Here is a 21,843-nt window from a genome sequence, read left to right as displayed (position 1 = left end):
AAAGGTCACCACATATTATCCTGTTTTTAGTGTCCCACTAATGGGCAAAACAATAGAGAAGACAAAGGTTTCACAAGACAGTTTCTGTCAACAACCTACCTCATTATAAGGATGTAAACAGCTTGAAGACAGTTCTAGCAACACTGAGTCAGACATTTAGAGAATTTGTAGGATTAGTAAACCTAGGCTCCCTTGCAGACATAAAAATGGTATTTAAAACAACATCTTATATTAAAAAAACCCCAACAAAAAACCCACAAAAACCAGCAGCAAGAGGAATCCATAGGTCTTCAAACCATATGAATTTTAGAAAAATGCTAGGTTAGCAAGCCATCTAGTGACCACTTTAAGGTAGTAACTTTACTCAAAGGTTCATTCTACCAAAGGACAAGTTACACAATATTCTTCAACATTTATTATTTCTCAATGCCTTCATATAAATAATGGCAAAATAATAAAAAAAATAAACTAGATGCTTAATGGGAATGTGCCTCCTCGGACTGTGGGGTTCTTTGCTGATGCTGTCTAGCATCCTCAACAGTCTGTAAAGAAAGGGCCTTCAGGCAAGTTTCCGGTAGATGGCCATTCATAAGTGACATCCAATTTACATTACTGAATGACTAGTCTTATAAGTTCATATTAATTGAGGTGTGAGGCCATTGAATTACTTATATATGAAAAAACAAACAGAAGTATTTGCTTGACTATAATAATCACTGAAGTTTTGGTAGCTACAGCTTGCAGGGAAGTTTGTCAGTTCTTTAAGTACAGGGAAAACTGAAAAATGCAATGGCAGCCTTGACCTTAACAGAGAGAGGTATGATTTTCTGGACTGAGGGCCTCTTCTCTGCCTGTCAGTTGTGTCAGTTGTGTTCTATCATGTTTTAAATTCACTTGAGCCATAGAAACACTCCTCCTCTTATGCCAACAAGAGGAATTTCTGACCCCAGCCATTCACTGCTGTTTCTCTCAAATGTGTAGAGGCACCCTTTACACATTTGTTTTGGTCAAAATAAGTCATGTTTAGCTTACATAGTACATCTATATTGACTTAAATCATTTTGACCGAAAACATCCAGGAAATACTCATACAAACCTACCAGTCAACAGATCTAACCCGATGATTGTTGCCTAACCAGAGTCTCAGCAATTAACACAGAATGGCTCTGAACAAAAACCTTGTCTGTGCCTTTTACCAGAATGCAGAAGAACGAGAAGAAAGCAGAAGAAATAAGTGACAAAAATGACACCATCACAGTATTTAATGATTACACAATTCAATATAACTGAAGCTTGTTTTTTAGTAACAACTCCAGAATTATATATGCTTTTTTACCAATTTGAGCTACTGAAATCTATTTCTGTAACAGTCAGTAATATATCTTCAGAAGAAAACAACCACAACCAAAGCACACATACCTCAAATATAGGAAATCCATAACTTAAAATACAGGAAGTTCTACTTACTTTCCTAAGCATGAGAAGAAATCAATGTTTTATTGATGTGGGAATTAAAAAAGTTGAATACTGAGGTGTTTTTTTTTTTTAAATTATATGCTTAAAAGCTTATACTGGTTTCTGCTCACTCTGGCGTACATCTTCACTGTTGTGTGTTTAAATCTTCACTGTAACAGTATAAAACTAATAGTATAATCTTGCATATCCTTTACACAGAGCGTAGTTTTTTTCCCCCCAACTTCTTGCACAAAATAACTATTAGCCTTATCACAGAATCACAGAGGTCATCTAGTCCAGCCTCCTGCTCAAAACTGGTTCCAGTACAGCAGGCTGCTCAGAAACTTGGCCAATCAAGTTTTGAATATCTCCAAGGATGGAGCATCCACAAACTCTCAAGACAACATGTTCTAATATTTGATCATCTTTATAGTGAAAAGGTTTTTCCTCCCTAAGTCTAGTTTGAATTTCCCATGTTTCATCTCTCATCTGTGGCCCCTCATCCCACCTTTGTGCACCTCTGAGAAAAGTCTTCATGAGTCTTCTCTACACCCTCCCACTGGGATGCTAGAAACAGCAACAAGACGTCCTTTATCTTTCTCTTCTCCAGGCTGAACAAGTCCAGTTCCCCTCAGCCTCTCCTTCTACAGTGACGTGCTCCAGCCCCTGACCATCTCGGTGGCCTTCCACTCAATTCACTCTAGTACATCAATGTCTGTCTTCTGCTGGGTGAGGGAGAAGGGCACAAACCTGGACATGGTATCCAGATAAGGTCTCACAAGTGCCACATAAACCAGAATTGCTTCTTTCAACCTGCTGGCTATGCTTTTGCTATTACAGTACAGTATGCAGTTGGCCTTCTTTGCTGCATGGGCACATGTTTTCATAATGCTGACCAATTTATTTCAGTTCTCTTGTATCCTCCTCGTGTCTTAGGAAGAGAGATAATTTGTTTAGTTATCAAAAAGGCGAGTTATTCCACACAATGTCAGCATATATCAAAGTTAAAAGTATCCTGCAGCTTAATGTCATTGTACTGTATTTCATGCAGATGCTTACTTCCAGCATTATAAACCATTTATAAAATCCACATGGTCTGCACTTTGTCTTATGAATCCCAGTTTGTCCCACCCAATCACCTTTTGCTGCAGGTATTTGGTTTGAACACTGCATCCAAACAAGTAACAGTTGTATTTGTACAAATTTTCTGCTGAAATGATTTTGGAAGCAGAAGGAGACAGGAAGCAAAGTTTCATGTAAAGTAATGATTCGGTACCCAGCTAGCAGCTGGATACAATCAATTGTGTCAAATATACTCCAGTGAGTGCCTAATTTATAGTCAAATAATGAAAAAGTGGGCTGAAGACCTCTAATGCCTGCTCTACATGAATGTTACAGTTATTAAAAATACTAAGCTTGTATGTTTGGAAGTTTCTCAATTAAAAAAAAAATACTGAAAGATGTTTTGGAGCCTGCTGTAATTCACATTGATGACCAAGGTGATCACACAGAGTATTACTTATTAAATTTTTGATAAATGAATAAGGAACTAGACAAGATTGAGAACTTTGCTCCAGAGAGAATCATGGTGGTGTTACAGTGATAGCTGCAGTATAATTTGAGGTAAAAAAAAACCCGAACAAAAAAAAAAAAAAAAACCCCAGATGTATAGAACAGCAGAATCCATTTCTACATATTTTCCAGGGACCACCAGCTTCAGGCTTCACATCTTAAAAAAAGAGACTGACCTTATAAACCACCACCACAAAGAACAACCCCTATCTATTACTCTGCTCCAAATTCTCACTGCTCCAAAATACAGAATTTGAATAGCTAGGAAATCAGTACTATAAGATACCACAAGGACCACCTACCCAAGTACGAGTATAATGATAAGCTTAGGTAAGAACTTGTCTGTAACTGTTGGGGGATGGGTAGGAGATGGAAGAAGGGACAGAAAGTTTATACATACATGTACAGTGGATTGATCTAAATAGTAGAAGTGCATGATCAGATTCCAGTTTCAGGGGTCGTATTTGCAGAGCCACCGTAAGTTGATGTCCCTAAGAATGGGACTTTTATACAAAGGTGGTTAAAAGTTTAAAGTTACCTACCGGAAATGCAACTCTTTCCTTCTACACTTTTGCACTTCCTTAACAATAAAGGTGGCAGTCCTGAGCTATGACTTCTTCAGAAAGTATTTTCCAGGCTAAATATTGAACTTATTTCATAGTAAGGAAATAGGAACTTTGTGCAATGGGCTAGATCAGCTATACTTGTTGACAGGAGAAACAAGAACGAAAACAATGAAATCTTTACAGCCAAAGACCCGCACTAGCCTTGTCTGACTCCACTGGAAAATATCAGCAGTTTGAAAGCCAAATTTATCAAGCTCACAAGCCTTTCTGACTGACAAAAAAGTGTGCAAGCACTGATTTGTATAGTACTGAAAGCAGTTGGGGGTAGGGGTGGGAGGGGAAGGAACCTTTCATATGACTCAGACTTGGTAGCTTTAGGAGATGCTCATCAGTACCTTGCACTCTAGGTGCCTAAAAAGAACTTTGAAGTATCTACTCCATTTACATGCAAAGAAACCAAACCAGGTGACACTCAAAACCAAGTTATACCACACAAGAACTTTCCAGATTCAACAGCTGCTTATTACTCCCATTTCTGTGTGGTTACCTCCCTTTTTCTTCCATAAAGGATTGAACAAGTTTTTGGAAGAGACCCGATAAATTTGTTTCAGAGTTGTTTTCAAATATTATGAAATATTCTAAGAACCAAATAATTCCACTACCTATAAAAGAATAATGTTTCAAATTATTGTTTAATAAATATATATCTGTGTGTATCTGTGTCTCTCAACACACACTTACTCAGTTCCAGCTGTCTTCAGTTTACTGCCATTATTGTCTGAATTAGTATAAAAACAGTCCTTGAAATTCAACGATTACCAATACTTTGACCAGACCCAACAGTTTTTTTACACAGCTATTGAAACAAAACAAACATCCCAAATTATTTTTAATGCTGCTGACCTATGGTCTTTTTCTTTACTAATCACAATGGATTATTAAAGAACACAGTCATGGCTTGTCCCAACTAAAGGAAACCTACAGAAATTATATTCTCAAGATACCACTGTATTAATATGGCCTGAGAACAAGACATGCCTGTTCAGCCATGCCTTGGTTTCATTGTCTCTCATTAAAGTAAGCAACCAGTAAGATATCTTGGCATTCATGATACTGTTGTCTACAAAGGAAAAAAAAACAAACCACAGTGGTAAAATGTGCCTTAAGCAAAGGACAGAGCAAAGCTGACTGGGCCAGGAGCCAGCATTCAGCACTGTGTACCAAGTGTACCAATGCAAGACTTTGGGGATCACTATCTTGGCACACATGACATTGGTTTCTGCAATTACGAAACGTACTGAATTGTCCTTCTGAGCAGGAGGCACAGGGCCTCCCACAGTCAGGAACTGCCACCTCCCATAGGTAGGACTCCAACACAGCTGTCTCCTTTTTTCTTCCAAAAAACATTGAGATGAGCATTAGGGTAAAAAAATCTAGAATTCTGCTGTAGTTTTCTGCCCTGTCTTATCTCCTGAGCAACCCTGAGCAAGCAGTGATCTATTAACAGAGTTTTCTTGAAAATTTAGATACAAGAGACTAAATCACTCCAGAGCTGTACTGGCACAGGGTGTTAAAATTAACTCCATGGTGGCTACATGATGAGGTCTTTTGCTTGTACCAACTTCAACACTTGGTGGAGGTTTACTCAAGCTACTGCCTACACCCTAAATTTCCAGAACATCCACCTCAAAAAACCCATGAATAATTGTCTGCTAGAGTATCTAAATCAAAATAATTGTTTGAAATGTCATCCCAGTACCCACTGACTATAGATAAGAATGTAAGGAGACACATTTCTTCTACATGAAGATTAGCAGATTCTGGGGGTATGGTTTCAAGAGGATAAAGCCATCTCATGGCTGCCTTCACTTCTAGTGAGTTTTGGTCTTGGGATTTTTTGTCTGTTTGTTTTCTTTTCTGTGGGTGTTTTGTTGGGGGTTTTTTGTTTGGAGTTTTGTGTTTGTGGTTTTTTTTGGTTGGGTAATGAGCTGAACCCATTTATCAGACAATAGGAGGAAGCCCGGAGGTTTCAAAATGGACAGTGTAGGTTGCAGGCATGAACAAGGAAAGAGACCTACCTTTTCAGAAGCTATGAACCATTAACTCAACTCAGCCATATTAAGAAGATCAGCTCCTGAACTGGTCATTGCATAATTGCAGGACCTTACTTAGTGCAAGAAAAACAGTGGACACAAGGGAAACCAGACACAACCACAGCAGCCCCTATTTAAGCCAGCTCAAATTACTGTGTAAGTGCACTCCTGTCTTCATATCTGCAGTATATATTAATTTGTACACTATAGAGGCGAAGTAAAATATTTCAGACTCTTACAAATGCTAGCAACCAATCTTAAAGTCAGCATTCATCATTGATTCTGTAACAACTGAGGCAACCTTCTCTCCCTTCCAGTTATCAGTTATGATAATTAATATAAATCAATTTTCCACTTATCCAAATCTCATTTCACTTAAAGATCAATGTTGTTGCAATGTTTAGGTTTAAAAAGGAAACACGCAATAGGACAAGTTTAAAAGCTAGAATTTAAAGACATATAAGCCTTTAACTCTTAAAAGCTGCTTTTTCCAGCACATACATTCAGATTGCAGGCACAAATGCTTTGAAATAAGTTACTAAGATATATCTGCATTTCTGCTCACCCTCTCTTGAAGAAGTTCCACAACTTGCTGTATACAATCATTCACATCACAGGAATCAGTTTTCAGCACAAGCTCTGGTGCTTCTGGTTTTTCATATTCAGAGTCAATCCCAGTAAAACCTACAAAACATAAGACAAAAATCTTAAGTGACTTTTTCCAAAAGATTACTCCATTTTAACATTGTTCAGAGACAGTTTTCTAGATATAAACCAACACAACAGGCAAGACCACAGAGTCTTAGCTTCCTTAATACAGGATTTCTTAGGGAAATCAACAGGTTTTTTTTCTTTATCAGACCATCTGCTAATCCTACTACATGACTGCATCAAATTTCAGCATTCTGCAGCACATACATAGCACATTTTTGTTGGTGAATTTATTTGATTTATAGGGTGAACGAAGAAAGGAGTACTGGCAGAAGAACTGTTCACATCAACCCAGAGTTAGTCATCCATCAGCTATCCTTCATTATTAGCTGTGATTATTGGGTTTTTGGTTTTGTTTTTTTTAACACAAAGCCTGACGTTGAACAACCACTATATATGTAAATTTAAACTCATGCCACCAAGCAGTACTCCGAAGAGTAAGGAATTCCAACACTTATTACATTAGTTTAGCCAACATACCCATCTTAAGATAGCTGTTAATGTAAGGTAGGTGTGTATGTTTATTATAGTTATAATAACTATTGTCACAGACTGTACAAGCTACCAGTGACACTTGTTCTGGCCTACTTAGTAAGTAATCTGCTTTGAAACAGAGGAGATTCTGACTAACCATGCATAAACAAGAAGGAAAAATCAAGCCCAAAGGCAAAGCATGTAAGCACTACAAGTCAGATCTGCAGCAGAAATACCAGCTGGGCTACAGCAACTGAACATCTGCATCCTCTACAATTGCAAATGCAAACATTAAAACTCAAGTTTTTCACTTCAGACTTAAATACTCTCAAAATGCGTAGCTTAATTCCTCATCTAAGAAAATGATCAATTGCTGCAGTACCCCATGTAATAAAGAAAGGCTGGTATCTGTTCCAAAACCTGTATATTTTATAAGCATCTGATTACTGGAAGAGTGGGAATAGGGGGCAAAAAAAGTGTCCCATTACCATTGCCAGAGAAAAAGAAAGTAACAGTGACTGACATTCCTTGTGAACAGGCAAGTTCATTTAATTTTCATCCTTCAGGTATCACGTAGCTTACTCAGGCACTGTATACCTCACTACCACTTCTAAAGTAACACAGTTCCATTATGGGGCTTGTAAAATTAGTAAAATTTTAAGGAAGTTCTACAGCACAAATAAGGATTCTGTACAGAACTATATCTTTGTATCACACCATCTCGCTTTGATTGTGAGCAAACTATAATATAGCACAGAGCAAAGAAGCACTTGAAACAATACTTGCAATGAGTGATCACATATTTAAGCCTTTTTTATTGCACACTGTACTTAAATCTTGATCTGAGGCCAGGGATAGGAAATAATTTTCATGCGCACTAGCATAGAACCCTAATTTAAAAAGAAAAGTTAGTCTCTTCAGAAGTGTTCTTAATGGTCTTTACAGAAAGATGGTGATCATGCTTTACTTTTTGGAAGAAGTTAGTAACTCTCATTAATGCAATTCTTTATAGACTAGCGAGAATCAGGCTCTTTTTTAACTAGTCAATGGACACACAAAGGAGATAGAATAATCCTCAATCCTAAGAGCTTGCAATAGAAACCATGTAATCCGCTCAAGGTTTTTTGATGTGGGGATAGCCAGTTTTGCCCTTTTACCATCCTACGCATTTAGCTAGTCAGCTGAATAAACTAGAAGTCCATCCCAATTTTCTGCTTGGTCCTGTCCCCAGCCTGTGCTGCTTTTAAGGGCGGTACACTCACAGATTCGAGCACATCCATTTGTGCGGAGTCTAATTACCCTAATGTTTCTCTTATGTAGAAAAGATGTGACTACATCTAAGTTCACCTTTAATTTCTCCAGCCCTGGCTTTCTTATAGAGTCCTTTAACATCTCTCTGCTCACAGACATGCAATGGAGCATCCACAAATACTTCAAAAAAAGGCAAACTTGCACCTTCATGAATTCGTCTGGCATTATTACGATCCTGAAAGAAAACAGAAAAAAAAACCCTGAAAGATTTCACCCACATAGTTATTGCCTTTCTGCTTTCAAAGTTCATTTTAAAGAAGCTGATAGTAAAATGTAAACAAGTTTTCAAATTTTGAAAAAAGAAACATGATTTGATCAACTGCTGCCCTGCAAACTACATCAGTTTGGCTACAGTTCATCACATGGTAAAAGCTGACGTAAGATCTGTGATATTTTACATTAACCTGATTTATAAAAAAACCAACCCAGGCCTAGAGTGCAGAATTTTCTATACCTCCCCCTATCTTAGAAGTTACACCCCCAACAGTTACATCTGCATAGCTCACTAAAGTCAGAGGAGGTATTACCTGCTGCTCCTGATACAACCACCCTTCTCTCCAGAACACCAGATTTCTCTATATTCATTACTCTGACAAGACTTGTACGCTTGTCCTGGTTTCAGCTGGGATAGAGTTAATTTTCGTCCTAGTAGCAGGCACAGTGCTCTGTTTTGGATTTAGTAGAAGAATGTTGATAACACACTGATGGTTTAGTTGTTGCTAAGTACTGCTTATGCTAGTCAAGGACTTTTTCAGCTTCCCATGCTCTGCCAGGTACACAAGAAACTGGGAGGGGGCACAGCCAGAATAGTTGATGCAAACTGACCAAAGGGCTATTCCATACCATATGACGTCATGCTCAGTATATAAACTGGGGGGGGCTGGCCGGGGAGCAGCGACTGCTGCTCGGGAACTGTCTGGGTATCGGTCGGCGGGTGGTGAGCAATTGCATTGTGCATCACTTGCTTTGTATATTGTTATTACTATTATTATTATATTGTTATTATCTTACTTTATTTTATTTCACTTATTAAACTGTTCTTATCTCAACCCAGGAGTGTTTCTCACTCTTACTCCTCCGATTCTCTCCCCCATCCCACTGGGGCAGGGCTAGTGAGCGAGCGGCTGCGTGGTGCTTAGTTGCTGGCTGGGGCTAAACCACGACAATACTCCAAATATTATTTTATTTGTATGGCTTGCCAAGCATTGAAACAATTGGTAAATTTCATTTAGAGAACAAAAAACTTTGCAAAAATCCACTAAAACCATCTCTTACTAAATATAGTTATTTTTCCTCATATCTAAAGACTTCCATTTTACTGCAGGATCTTGAGTTCCCCAAATTATTATGAGAACTGTTTGTACCGCTACAGCTAAAGAAATAACACCTTCTTATGCTGTCAAATGTCTGAGCTACAGCCCCTAGATCATTCTTCAAGATACTTGGAGCTCACACATCCTTTCTGTCTCTCCCATCCATGTTCTCATACATAGACAAAAAAAGTCTCCACAAAACAATGTGAACATGGATTTAGGTTGATTTTCAGTATTCTCTGATGTCATGTTGTATACACAACATGAAATAAAGTAAAAAGAACTACCAGCAATTAAACATTTTTCCCTTAAGCCACTTGGTAAAATAGAGCTCATGCCATTCATTCACTGAAGGAAAAGCTGTTTTTAAAAACAATTTCACTGAGTCTTCAGGTTAAGTGTATACCTAGTCTTCATATCTATAAAGTACTGGAATCTACACAGATCAAACAAGATAGTGTAATTTTAAGACTAAAGAGTCTTAAAAGAGTATCATTTGGGTTTGTTCCTAGTATTAGATTAATAATTCTGCCTAACAGACTGAAACACAGTTCCAGTTATATGACTAATGTAAAGTTTTCTTATATTTAAGATTAATGTTTCTGAAATTTGAGTAATCATCTCTAGAAAGCACAAACGTCATAAAAAAGAAAACAAGCAAGCATTTGATTCTGGCTAAGTTCAGTGAGGGATTACTATAACTAAAATTCTGAGTGACATTTTGTATTTTGTAGTTTTCCTACATTTTACCTACAGGGTTTTCACATTTACCTGAGTATAAGGAGAGATGAAACTAGTAATGCACACCAAACCAGCATCTGCAAACAGTTTAGCAACCTCAGCAATACGACGGACATTTTCTTCTCTATCTTCTGGTGTGAAACCCAGATTCTTATTAAGGCCTTGGCGAATATTGTCACCATCCAATGTGTAGCATGGAATGCCATGGCATACTAAATACTCCTCCAGTGCCATGCTCACTGTAGTCTTCCCAGCACCAGATAGACCTAGAATATTCAATAATAATATAAATATATATTATAAGCACAGAAACAAGTTAAGGCAAATTGTAGTACACGTACCACTGCTAGTATGAAAAACCCAAAGTGACAGGCATCAGCAGCAATGCCTTTTGGAGATGCTTACCTGCAATATAAGCCAAGTGCCTTTTACACAGACAATAGGTACAAGGAGAGTAAGGCACAAAGTTAAGTATGCAATTAGAAGCAGAAAAAAGACTTTGGCCTTGAGAGCTGCTGCCACTTATAGAGGCGGTGCACATTCCCCAGTGCTGCTGCTGGCAGTTGTTACTACCCGACCAAACTAAATTCAGAAACCCAACACAGAGTTAAGATGTTACATTTACATCAGAAGAGGAAGATCTCACACTGAAGTGAATTTCAGTCAACAAAAGAAATGCGATCAGACCAAACCACACTCTGTTCTTACTCCTTGCAGAATAACAGCACTGAATTAGACACCACAGACACAACAAAACTCACTCACTCAAGACTCATACATAGCAGTCGTGCTCCGCTAACCAGAGTGTGTTAGCAACAAGCAAAGACAATTTTAATATTAAACTTTGGTCCAGTTCAGAATCTTTGGCAACAAACCTTTAAGCAATTGAGAAGTCTTGCTGGCACTAAAAAGTCTACTGTTTGCTTTAAGTTGGAAATGTATTTAAATAATTTTCCAGACTAGATTTCAGGAGTTTATCTGGAGCACATGCTTCTGCTTATACAGAGCAATCAGTTCCTAAATGGGACACAAACTCAGATCTTCATAAGATGACATTAATCCTTTGAGTAAGAAAAAAAAATAAGGGTAATGGTAGTCTAAAAAGAAAAAAAAATAGCACTAGTGGATGAAGAAAAATATTTTGATCTTTATTAGTGGTGGTTAAGAATTATTCTAGCTTTCAGAGAAAGAAGGAAAAAAAAAATATCACACAAACCAGCTGTTTGGTATTACTTCTAAGACCTTTACAGCAAAGGATGACAATCATGCTAACAAGCATGTTCTAAGAAAACAAAAAGTGCAAAGGAAACCTTGACACCTGCAATAGTTTAGGGTAATTTAAAGAAGAGGAGTCATTGTATAGGTTCCTCCTTCACTCAATGTAATATCCAGAAGATGCAGAGCAGTCTATGAAAACATAAGAATATGTGCATCCCAGGACAAGTCCTACATAAGAACTTAAGCCAACACCTCTCTCAAGAAAAGACCCCACCATCCATCTCACAGATTTCAGTATGGTTTGGCTCATACTCAAACCTCTAAAAAAATTGCAGAGCTGTGAATAATGACCTATCATTATATATAAAAATTATCTACCTTTGCTTGGACAACTCAAGTTGCTTGTGTCAATACTTACCTGTCTACTTTGAAAAGAGCAACAGCTACACCTGATGAAGCTGAATGTTATGACTTAGGCCAGAACCAGCTTCCAAAAGGGGAGGTCCTGCTCTCTTGCCCTCCCCTCTCCACTCACACCATCTTACCTCTATTATTCCACTACCTCTGGTGCCTGTTAGCCAACTCAGTTTGCTAATCTCCCCCCCGCCATTTTTTTTTTCTTTTTTTTCCCCTTTTTTGTGTGTGGCAGGAGGCTGTGTTAAGTTCACTGATGATTTAGCAAGTTGAATCAGCTCAAGGTTGGGCTGGGCAAGCACTACAGCTTGTGCAAGGCACGAGAAGGAAAGCAAGGCTGGAAACAGAGCAGTCATCTTTTGGCAGCCATTAAGTACACCCCCACCCTAGAAAATAACCATGACAGTCCATACTAGGATTTCAGCAACTTCATCATTTGCTTCTCATTAATGCAGTCTTTGACTTGCAATTTTTGTCCCCACATCTAGATTGCTATTCACTCAAATGCTCTAGCTTTTCACATATCATTTGGTCTCCAATGTGTAATGAAATGCAAAAGTTAATGTTATATAATAATGAATTTTAAGAACAGCTTTTGAGCTGACAAGGCTTTAAAATAACTTACACTCTCAAAATTGCGTATTATTTTACACATGAAAGTAATGCTTTTCCATATTTTTCATAAATTCCTCAGGGGTTTTTTTTACTAGGACCGTTTGACTTGACAGCACAAAACATTCTTTAGAATTTAGGTCTCAAATAAATCTTAGCTTAAAAGTGATCTCTGAAATAACTTTCTGTACACTCCCCCCGCCTTGAGTACTGATGAGGTGAGAGAATCTTGAAGGGAGTATATCACTGCTTCAGCTTTTATTCTAAAACCTAGCAGAGTTTTGAAGTCTCAAGTTTGCACAATTCTCGAATGTGCAGTATTGCTTACTTCAATACCTACAATTCATTTCACTCCCTAACATCAGTGCTCAAGCATCTTCAATAACCTAGCTTCCCGGACATGCTCTTCTTAATGCCTTACAGCCTTCCTACTTTTTTGTATTCTACCACCACCCTTCTTACTCCTGAAAAAAATTAAACTGGGCACTAAGATTACGTTTGCTTAAAAAGAATGACGACTGGAAAATGTTGCCGTGTAGATAACTGAGAAAACATTTTTATCATGACCTTTTTCAAAAGGATATTAATGAATTACCAGCAGAAACAGAAAGGCAGCCTACCAGATCATTTGAGCACTGAGAGACAGGCTGGAGCTATGTGACAGAAATAGGAAGAAAAAGGACTCCGTTCTTTTACCAAAGAAATAGATGACAGCACGCTATGGTATCAAATCTGTTTGGAATGGCTCCCAGCAATTTGTTATCAACTACTGCTTTACCTTTCACACATGTTCATTAACACTAGTGGAAACAAATTTTACTTAGTGTAGTAAGTTTCTCTAAAACTCTGTGAAGATCTTTTGTATCTCAATACAACAGCGCTCTAAATGGTTTGCAAACTAATCAACACATTTTGTTATTTATTTTTTATTTTCAGTTTTAACTGAAAAAAACTCCAAAGGAAACATGGTAAAGCTTCCAGAAACGTTGCAAGACAGAACAAAAAAAAAATTCCCCTCACAGTTATGAAACAAAGCAGTCTTCCAGAATTTACTTATCCTCTCTTTTTACAATCAAAACAATTCAGTGAAAAAACCCACAGTGCTGATTTCAAAAATAACTCCCAGTATGAATTGCCTCAACATACAATTGCTGTCCAAAGACATAGGTTTATGTTGAAATGTTATTTCAACCTAAGGAGCCAAGAACATCCAGAAGAGAAGAGACCTTTACAGAAAAGATTCAGAAACACAGATTCTAAAAAAAAAAAAAAAAAAAAAGTTAGGTTTCATTTGTTAATAGGTAAAACAGACAGTAAGAAGAGCCAGAATTGGTTAAAACACTACACCCCTGCCATACACTCCAAAACTCAACCAGGATTAAACAGCAGACAGTGCCAAATAAACAACACTCCTAGAGCACTGAACAGAATACATTCTCAAGTTACTATCTGTCCCAGAGAAATTTCTTGCTAGTCTACCTAAAAATAGTAATAAAATTGCATCAAGGTCTTAGATTCCACATTCAACTCTGCATGGAAAAAAAAAAGGAGCTACAGCTAAGCAGCTTTTCAGAAGAGTAACTAAACCAAAAGGATCCTCAGAAATCTGTGACTGTACCTGTTAACCAGACTGTGCATCCACGGAAACCACTTCTTGTTCCTACCACTTGGCCTCTCTTATTCCTGCTGACATGATGAGCTTGGTAGGTAACATTGGTTGCCCTCTGCATTCCCTGTAAAAGAAGAAGTTGGTTAGGCCTTCAACTTCTGAGAGGGTGAGCTGGCAAAGCATACTACAACTTATTCACAGGCACAAAGAAAGACTGGGACACAGACCAGTGGAAGTAAAAACAATACCCAGTCCATCAGCTGCGACATAGATCAAAGGACACAAACGAAATTAGAAAAGCCACCCATAGTAAACCGCATCCCTTGCACTGCTTCTGTGAAATGGGATTGCCAGGTTAGTCAACTACTACTTTCAAATACAACTTGTTCAAGAAAAATCAACTGAAAAGCTATAAAAATATAGATAAACTGCTGAAGCTGCTAGACTTGACTTCTATTCAAGTGATTTAAATCTAAGAAGCTCAAATGGATTCTCCCTCTGAGCTAAAGGTTTCTGTCATAAAACAGCCAAACATTGGCTCATTTTTAACTCTTAGGAGGCCTTTTCATTGCAAACTATGCATGTCTGGGCCAACTTTCAGTTCAGCAGACACACCTCCGGACCACTCTGCCTTTACCTATATCTTCAGTGTCCAGAATTGAGACACTGATCATATATTCTGAGTGTTTAAAGAAAGTACTATTTCTAAGTGACTTATTAAAGAATTTACTTAAAAAGGTGGGGGTTTTGTAATACAATTTTAATTAAAACAAAGCTGGTTATAGACTTTCTTAAAACTCTTTATTCATCATAATAAGCTGCTGTACAAATATTTTAAGTAAGATGATACTGTTGTCAAACACATTTCACAATCTAAGGCGAGAGAACCCACAGGAAGATCACCCTCAGCATTCCCTTAAGCTTTAATGGTATCTAGTTATATGAACTTTGTTTATAAAAGATCAAGACCTTAGATAACCAGACAGAGCATGAACAATCAATCAGAAGAGAAGGCTTGAGGAAAAAAAAAAGTGCGGGTGGGAGGGTTTAGTGGTATATGTAATGCTGCTTTGACTTCTCTTGTTTACAAACATATTGCAAGACACTTGTGCTATCTTCTCTTTCATCATTATATCAGTGCTAACCGGAAAAGAAAGCACTTATGACATTTAATAAAAAAGAAAGAAGGAGGATATTCATCTACGGAGTACTAGCAGAGAGCTGTTCATAGTTTTAGAGAGAGAGACCACAAAGCAGGGTTAACATTAAAAATGGCATCTACCTGTGGCTTCAAGAACTGCTGCTACATCATTCTTCTGTAACACTTCAAAAGTTTACCTATAACTTAATTGGAAGTTATGAATTTGTGTGATTGTATGTCCCCACTTCTATACACAGCTGGGCTCATAGTTAATACAAACAGAAACTTAAGGTAGGAACAGATGTTCAAGTTCTTAAATATAACTCCATAATTCAGTGGTGACAGTCCAGCTTCTAAACTTAGATGAAGACTGAATACCAACCCATAAGAAACCACCACCTGCAAACAGGTTATAACCATACAAAGTGAAGTTATACTTGCTGATCGTGTCATCTCCAAATAATTTATCTCCTAAAGCAAAGCTGTTTTGCACACGCAGTCAGTGCACTAACCAAAACCAGAAGTCAGAGTCAAAAAAATCAAAAAGTCTTTTTTCTTATAGTAGAAACAATTATGCACTACATAAAATTGGAGATCTCAGTGAGCAAATGCATAAATGGTGGAATTAAAAACAACAAAAATAATTTAAGTACTTAGCCTTCAATTAAAAGATATGCTGCGCATCATGAACATACACAGCAATTCAAACTAATACATTCACAGCAACATTCTTTCTCATTAATTCCAGTTGTGCCGTATTGTACCAGGCACTGGATAAACAGAAGACAAGTCTCAAAGCACAGCTCCCATGCCACTGTCTCAGTAAGCTCTTTTACATTAAAAGATAAAAACACACATGCTTTGCTTTTGACTCCTGGCAATGAGTCTACTATCAGACTCAAGTACTTTGGAGGTCAAATGCCTCATCCAAGGAGACTTCTTCCCATCCATATTCAGTAAGTTACATCAGTTTTCTTTGTTTTCCCAAACTAGCAAAGCAGCAATGAAACAGATCGGGGTATTGCACTAGGCTTACAAAACACATGAAACCCTGAGGAAGCAGGCAAGAGGGATTCTTAAAATGATGGAAAAGACACAACTTTAAAAAAGAAAAAAACAAAAAGTATCAAGTACCAAATTAGCAGAGATGACAAACCACAGCAACGAGAAGGCCAACAGATTGCTCGAGTAGAAGGCACACAAGTGCAACAGAGCAGCCAGCAAGCTCAGCCGCGGTGAGACAATAATCCATCCGTACTTCAGAAGCAGGCATCTAAGACTAAAGGTTAAAGTGCCCCAACAGTCTGTGCATGCATTCAAAAACACACCTGTCCCCCAGCAGCCCCACCTTTTGTTTATGTGTGCATGCACACAAACAAGACAGCTCAGTACTGCTCCTGGGCAAAGTAGTAGCAAAATGCTCCTTATCTTCCAAGAGGAAACAGCTTTTTATGGAGGTGGTCTAAAGAGTTAATAATTTAGCAAGTCACTCTCTCTTGCTGCAGAAAAAGCTAGTAATGTTTCCTAATCATGTACACTTTGCTACTAGGTGATTCACTACCACCACTGAGCAACAAAAGCTGAACACTGGATCCTCAACAATGTAAGTTTTTAATTACTATCCCCGATATATACTCTTACTACAAGTATTGATGTGGCACAGAAAAATACTCAGGAGCAGAAATCAGTGGCTCACATTGGTTGTGCTCTTAAATTATTTAGCCAGTCTTCAAATCCCTGTACATTAAATTTGATGAGTATCAATTGATGAAATTAAATGGCCATCCAAATGATAGCAGAAATAAAGAAGAGTCATTTCCTTTTACAGTATATCAAAACCTTGCTCACCTTGGAGATCCGTATTATCATTGTTAACAGAAATTAAACCTAAGAAAATTAGTAACAGAAAACCTCAATGTGATGAGCAAGTACTCTTTAAAAAAAAGCTATTTTAAACTTCTTAGCCTAATTACATTCACTATAATAGTCGCTACTGAAAGGACACACTAGATTTTTTGTAAAGGCACTAATGAAAAAGGGCATTAATCTCAAAGGTCTATTTATCTGCTTTCTTTACAACCATCAGAAATTTCCTCTCTGACTTGCCCACAAAAATATTTCTTCCACCCTGTGTTACACATTAAGTGCTTCCGCACTACTTACACAAACACTGCATTTTAATATTTTCCCTCCTACTCACCGTGTTAAGTAGAAATAACGCTTCAGTCCACTATGTTTCACTGTAACAGTAATGTCAGCTGAGAAGGCTGACATATCCTTCCTTTATTCTCCCCCACTATGCTAGTTTGTTTCTCACATGAAATCTGAAGTGCCATAATAGGGTGATACCTTTGTACTGAAGATAAAAAAATTGGAGTATTAAAGTAACAAGCCTTTCACAGATGTGCACTGAAGAGCTCTAATGATAAGAGAGCAAGGAAGGATGACTCCGTAGCTTACTTTTTTTGGCATAAAGGTAACCTTTTAGCTTTGCAGGTAGTTGACCGGGGAAATGAATACAGACATCTAAGAGCTATGTGAACAGAAGAAAGGAAGATGGGGACCAAAAGGGAATACTAAATCTGTCAAATTCTCTATGTAAAGATTTGCAGAGATAGACTTGAGCCATATTTTTTTTACTTATCTTATTCTTGATGTTTTGCCCAGTTGCAATGATAACTTTTCTTTGCCAAAGCCAAATCTATCAATGCCAAACACCTTTGATGTAAGAACTCAGATCAGTCATCCAGATAAAGAAGAGCAAACCCAAGTTGCAACACCAAGATCAAAAGGCAGCAGAAAGAAAAGATTATTGCTTAACTGTTTCATAGTTAACAGACAGATCGCTACACTGGCATAAACTGAATTTATTCTTCATTACTTCAGAGCAACAATGAAACACTGTGCTTCTACAGTCACTTTACATCAAATTTTAAGTTTTCACAAAGCAAGACCTCTGGGGTAGGAAGTAAAGCTTTCAATGGCAAAACTCCCCAAGCTAAAGCACCAATGTGAGACCGCTCTGAGTTTGGAAGCATCAGGAAAGAACCGTGTAAAGAACAGGCATGGTTTCTATACAAACCACATAGTCTCAAGAAGCTGTGACTAATTCCATATTCTTCTGCTCTAAGATGATGGCATTGATTCCCCAAGCTAACAACTCCCATAAGCCAACAACAGGAACACATCCAGCATCACATCTGAAATGTAGTCTTATCTTTAATGCTTTTCCCATTTCCCAATCACCGCAGATACTTTCTAGGCCACTTGCTAACTTGCTCACTGTGTGAGTGTACCATCACTTGCCACCTGCTGCAGTAACAGCATGACCAAAAGCAGTGACAGCTTATTCACCAGTGCTGCAGTGGAGCCATTGGCTGGCATCAGAGGGAACGGACAAAAACAAAGGCAGAAATGCCTCTGCCGAATATGCGCTCAGAAACGAGATGTGGAGCAAGTTCTTATTAGGCGTTACCTGCAAACTGATGCAACGCATCAGTCGTGTTAGGAATTCGAGCTACGCTAAAGAAAGTGTTCCACAAGCCCTTCTACCAACTAGTGTAATGGAAGCATTTGCAGCTATGTTGTGTGCTGCTCTGTAACTTGGAGTTTGCCGTGGGCAGAGGTGGGCTTGGCGAGGGGATTTCCTCAGACAGAGGTGTATTTTGAAGAGTGCTGGATGCCCAGAGAAAGTTTGGAAGCCAAGGCTCTGCCTACTCTCCTAGGAGCTGTCGATTCCATTGCGGTATAATAGGTTGCTTTGACTTTGCTCTCAGCTGAACAGACGCAGAGTCAGAAGTGCCAGAACATTTGTCTGTGGAGCATGTGAATCAGCAGCACTTTTTTCCCTGGTGAAGCTTACTGGGTTATAAAGAGCATTTCAGTTGAGGTCTTCCGAAGAAAAAGGGAGAAGTGGAAGACTTCCTCTGCTTGCCACGTAACGTATACAGGGTTGCTAACCTCAACTGAACTCAGCAAACAGTTACTGTCAGTTAACCTTTTTTTAATATATGATTTCCCTGGTTCGGACAAATTGATCTTCACTTTGCTTCTGACAAATTAAATGATACAGAGTAACTTTGGAATACACTGTTACCGCCGCCCAGACATCATCCATTTTACTATCTTCATAACATTTGATTTTGCCTCTTCCTCATAGGAACTGAAAGAATGTTAACTTACCAATTACTGTCTTATGTAAACAAGTCTGAACTTGCACACAGTGCAAGAGGCTTGGACAGGCACCACATCCACTGAACACTTTTTAGTACATTACCAACTTCCCTGTTTTTCAGGCAACCGCAAGACTCTTTTCTTCTTCTTTAATAGATTTATCATTTTAGCAAGAAAGTTGTGGCCTGTACTACTCATGGTGAGACTTGAAAGACTGTTTTACAGTGTTACTTTCATATCAAATGTTTTCTGGATCTTATCTTGTCTGCTTCAGCTCAGCATTGTTTGAAAGAAATCATACTCTTTTTTTTTTTTTTTTTCACTTGTCTTGACTCATCAAGAGTATCCAATGTTCTCAGCAAAGGCATGCAATGTATCTTCTAAATAGCTGCATTTTGGTCTCTGCTGTAAACCGATCTTCCCCCATCTTTATGACCAAGAATGAAGGCTTTGGTTCGATTTTTTTTTTTTTTTTAAGCCCTGTCTCAGCAGTTTTCCACATAACACCCACCATACAAAGAACCTCAGTCTTTGGCCAAGCCAGGTTTATGAATGGCCGCATTGTACATCGCATTCTTAAGTCTTCCTTCTTCCAAAACGCTGGAAGCTGCGGGCTCACGACGGACGAGGCAGGGATGAAACCCCCCGACCCCCGGTCCTCTCCGGAGGGGCTTCCTGCGCTTCCCCGCGGGCAGCGACGGGCAACCAGCGCAGCGGGGGCAGGGCGCAGCCGCCCCCCGGGGCCGCCCCCGCCGGGCTGCGTGGCGACGCGCCCCTCAGGGAGCCCGCGCGGCCGCTCCGTTAACGGTCCCGGCTCGCGGCGCCCCGCATCCCTTCCCGCCCCGGGCGGGCGGCGTGGAGCGGCGCAGGGAGCCCCACCCCCCCCCCCACCATCCCGGCGCCCGCTGCCGCCCACTGCCACATCACCATCGGCCGCTTCTTCCTTCCCTCTCCTCTCCTCTCCCCTCCCCTCCTCTGCCCCCGGCCCGCCCGCCCGCCCGCGCCCCAGGCGCCCCGCTCGCTCACCCAGCTCGGCACCCTGTTGCTCAGCTTGACTTTCTTGCACTGGCTCTCGGGCAGCTCCATGGCCGCGGGGGCAGCGAGAGGAGGAAGGAAGGAGGAGGAGGAGGAGAAGGCGCCTTCCCCGCTGATGCTCGCCGCGGAGGAAGGCGCTGCCGCCGGGGAGCTGCTCGGAGCGCGCCGCCCCGCCCGCGGCCGGCCAAAGGTGGTGCAGGGAGGAGCCGCGGCCCGGCGGGGGGAGAGGGGGGCAGAGGGGCCCGGCCGCGCGCCTGCGCCGCGCCGTGACGCCGCGCGCGCCCGGGCGGGCGGGCGGGCGGTGCTGGCGGGAGGCGCCGCTTCCGCCCCCGCGCGCTGCTGCCCCTGGCGGGCGGCGGCCCCTCGGCGGCCGCCCCGCGCCGTGGCGGGAGGCCCGGGCGGCGTGGCGGAGGCGCCCGCTCCTGCGTGCGGCGCTTGGAGGGCGCAGGCAGCGCTGCGCCTCCGGAGAGGCGAGGCGGCTGCGGCAGGAAGAGGCCGTTTGCCTGCTCCCGCTGCCGGGGTCGCTCGGCTGGCGCCGGTAACACAGAAGCTCGCCCCGCTCTCCGGTTACCCTCCGGAGGAGGGGCTGTTAGCCCCTGAGGCCACCAGGAAAAGTTGGGGAGCGGGAGGGGGGCCGAGGTGGCTGTCTCGTTCTTCTGTGACGGGGCAAGCTAAAGACGTAGCCCAAAGCGAGCGCTCCCTGCCCTGCCTTTGAAGGAAGCCGGGGCTTTGCTGCAGAGCTGTAGCTGGGGGCGGTGACGCTCCGGGAAGCAGCAGAGTGGGCACGGGTGGTGATGTAGGCAGGAGTGACTGGGAAGGCAAGGATTCTTTCGATCGCATCTGCCACCTCACAAGGATTTCCCCAACAAAGCGAGCGCATCCTGCGCTGCGCTCTAGGAAATGGCTCTTACTGTGAATTTAGAACCAGAAGTCTCGGATTCTTACTTCCAGGAAGGAACTGCTTTAGCACTCGGGTGGTAGTCTTAAGGTGGAGATGATGCCATACGAACAAGGGTTACATTTGCTGTATAAATATTAGTCCATTTATATTAGTTCAAGAAAGAAACTGCTTTAGCACTTAAGTGCTAATCTTAAGGTGGAAATGGTGCTGTGCTAACATGAGTTGCGTTTACTGTAAAAATAGTAGCCCATTTACAATCTGTCTCTAGATTGTTCTCTGACACTTGAAACAGGAAACAAAAAGGCCCTCTGTGGATGAATGTTTACTCCTGCTATATCAGAAAGACATCCTTCCAAAGATACTGAGGTGTAGCTTTTAAAGCATATTTTAAAATTCAGATTAAAAGCTTAAAAACCTTATGCAAGGTAGATGACCTCTCTGAAATCAGGAAAAATACTTAGAAATGCTCTCAGGCAATTTGAAGATAGAATTAATACAGTGCAA

At 40.3% G+C, this 21,843-nt stretch overlaps 1 protein-coding gene across 1 annotated transcript in view; it reads right to left on the bottom strand.

Annotated features, from left to right (window-relative positions):
- Nucleotides 1-20,489, bottom strand: part of PAPSS1 (3'-phosphoadenosine 5'-phosphosulfate synthase 1) — a 47,265-nt gene extending 26,776 nt beyond the window's left edge. Inside the window, exons 1-5 of the mRNA XM_075708978.1 lie at nt 20,430-20,489; nt 14,099-14,213; nt 10,267-10,502; nt 8,219-8,357; nt 6,252-6,370 (exon numbers count right to left, since the gene is read on the bottom strand). Coding sequence (XP_075565093.1) covers nt 6,252-6,370; nt 8,219-8,357; nt 10,267-10,502; nt 14,099-14,213; nt 20,430-20,489 — 669 coding nt within the window. The remainder of the gene's footprint in view (nt 1-6,251; nt 6,371-8,218; nt 8,358-10,266; nt 10,503-14,098; nt 14,214-20,429) is intronic.
- Nucleotides 20,490-21,843: the final 1,354 nt, after the last annotated feature.

Source organism: Pelecanus crispus, chromosome 4 (assembly GCF_030463565.1).
Source record: "Pelecanus crispus isolate bPelCri1 chromosome 4, bPelCri1.pri, whole genome shotgun sequence".
NCBI classification, from domain to species: Eukaryota; Metazoa; Chordata; class Aves; order Pelecaniformes; family Pelecanidae; genus Pelecanus; species Pelecanus crispus.
This window is presented reverse-complemented; position numbering and strand designations above follow the sequence as displayed.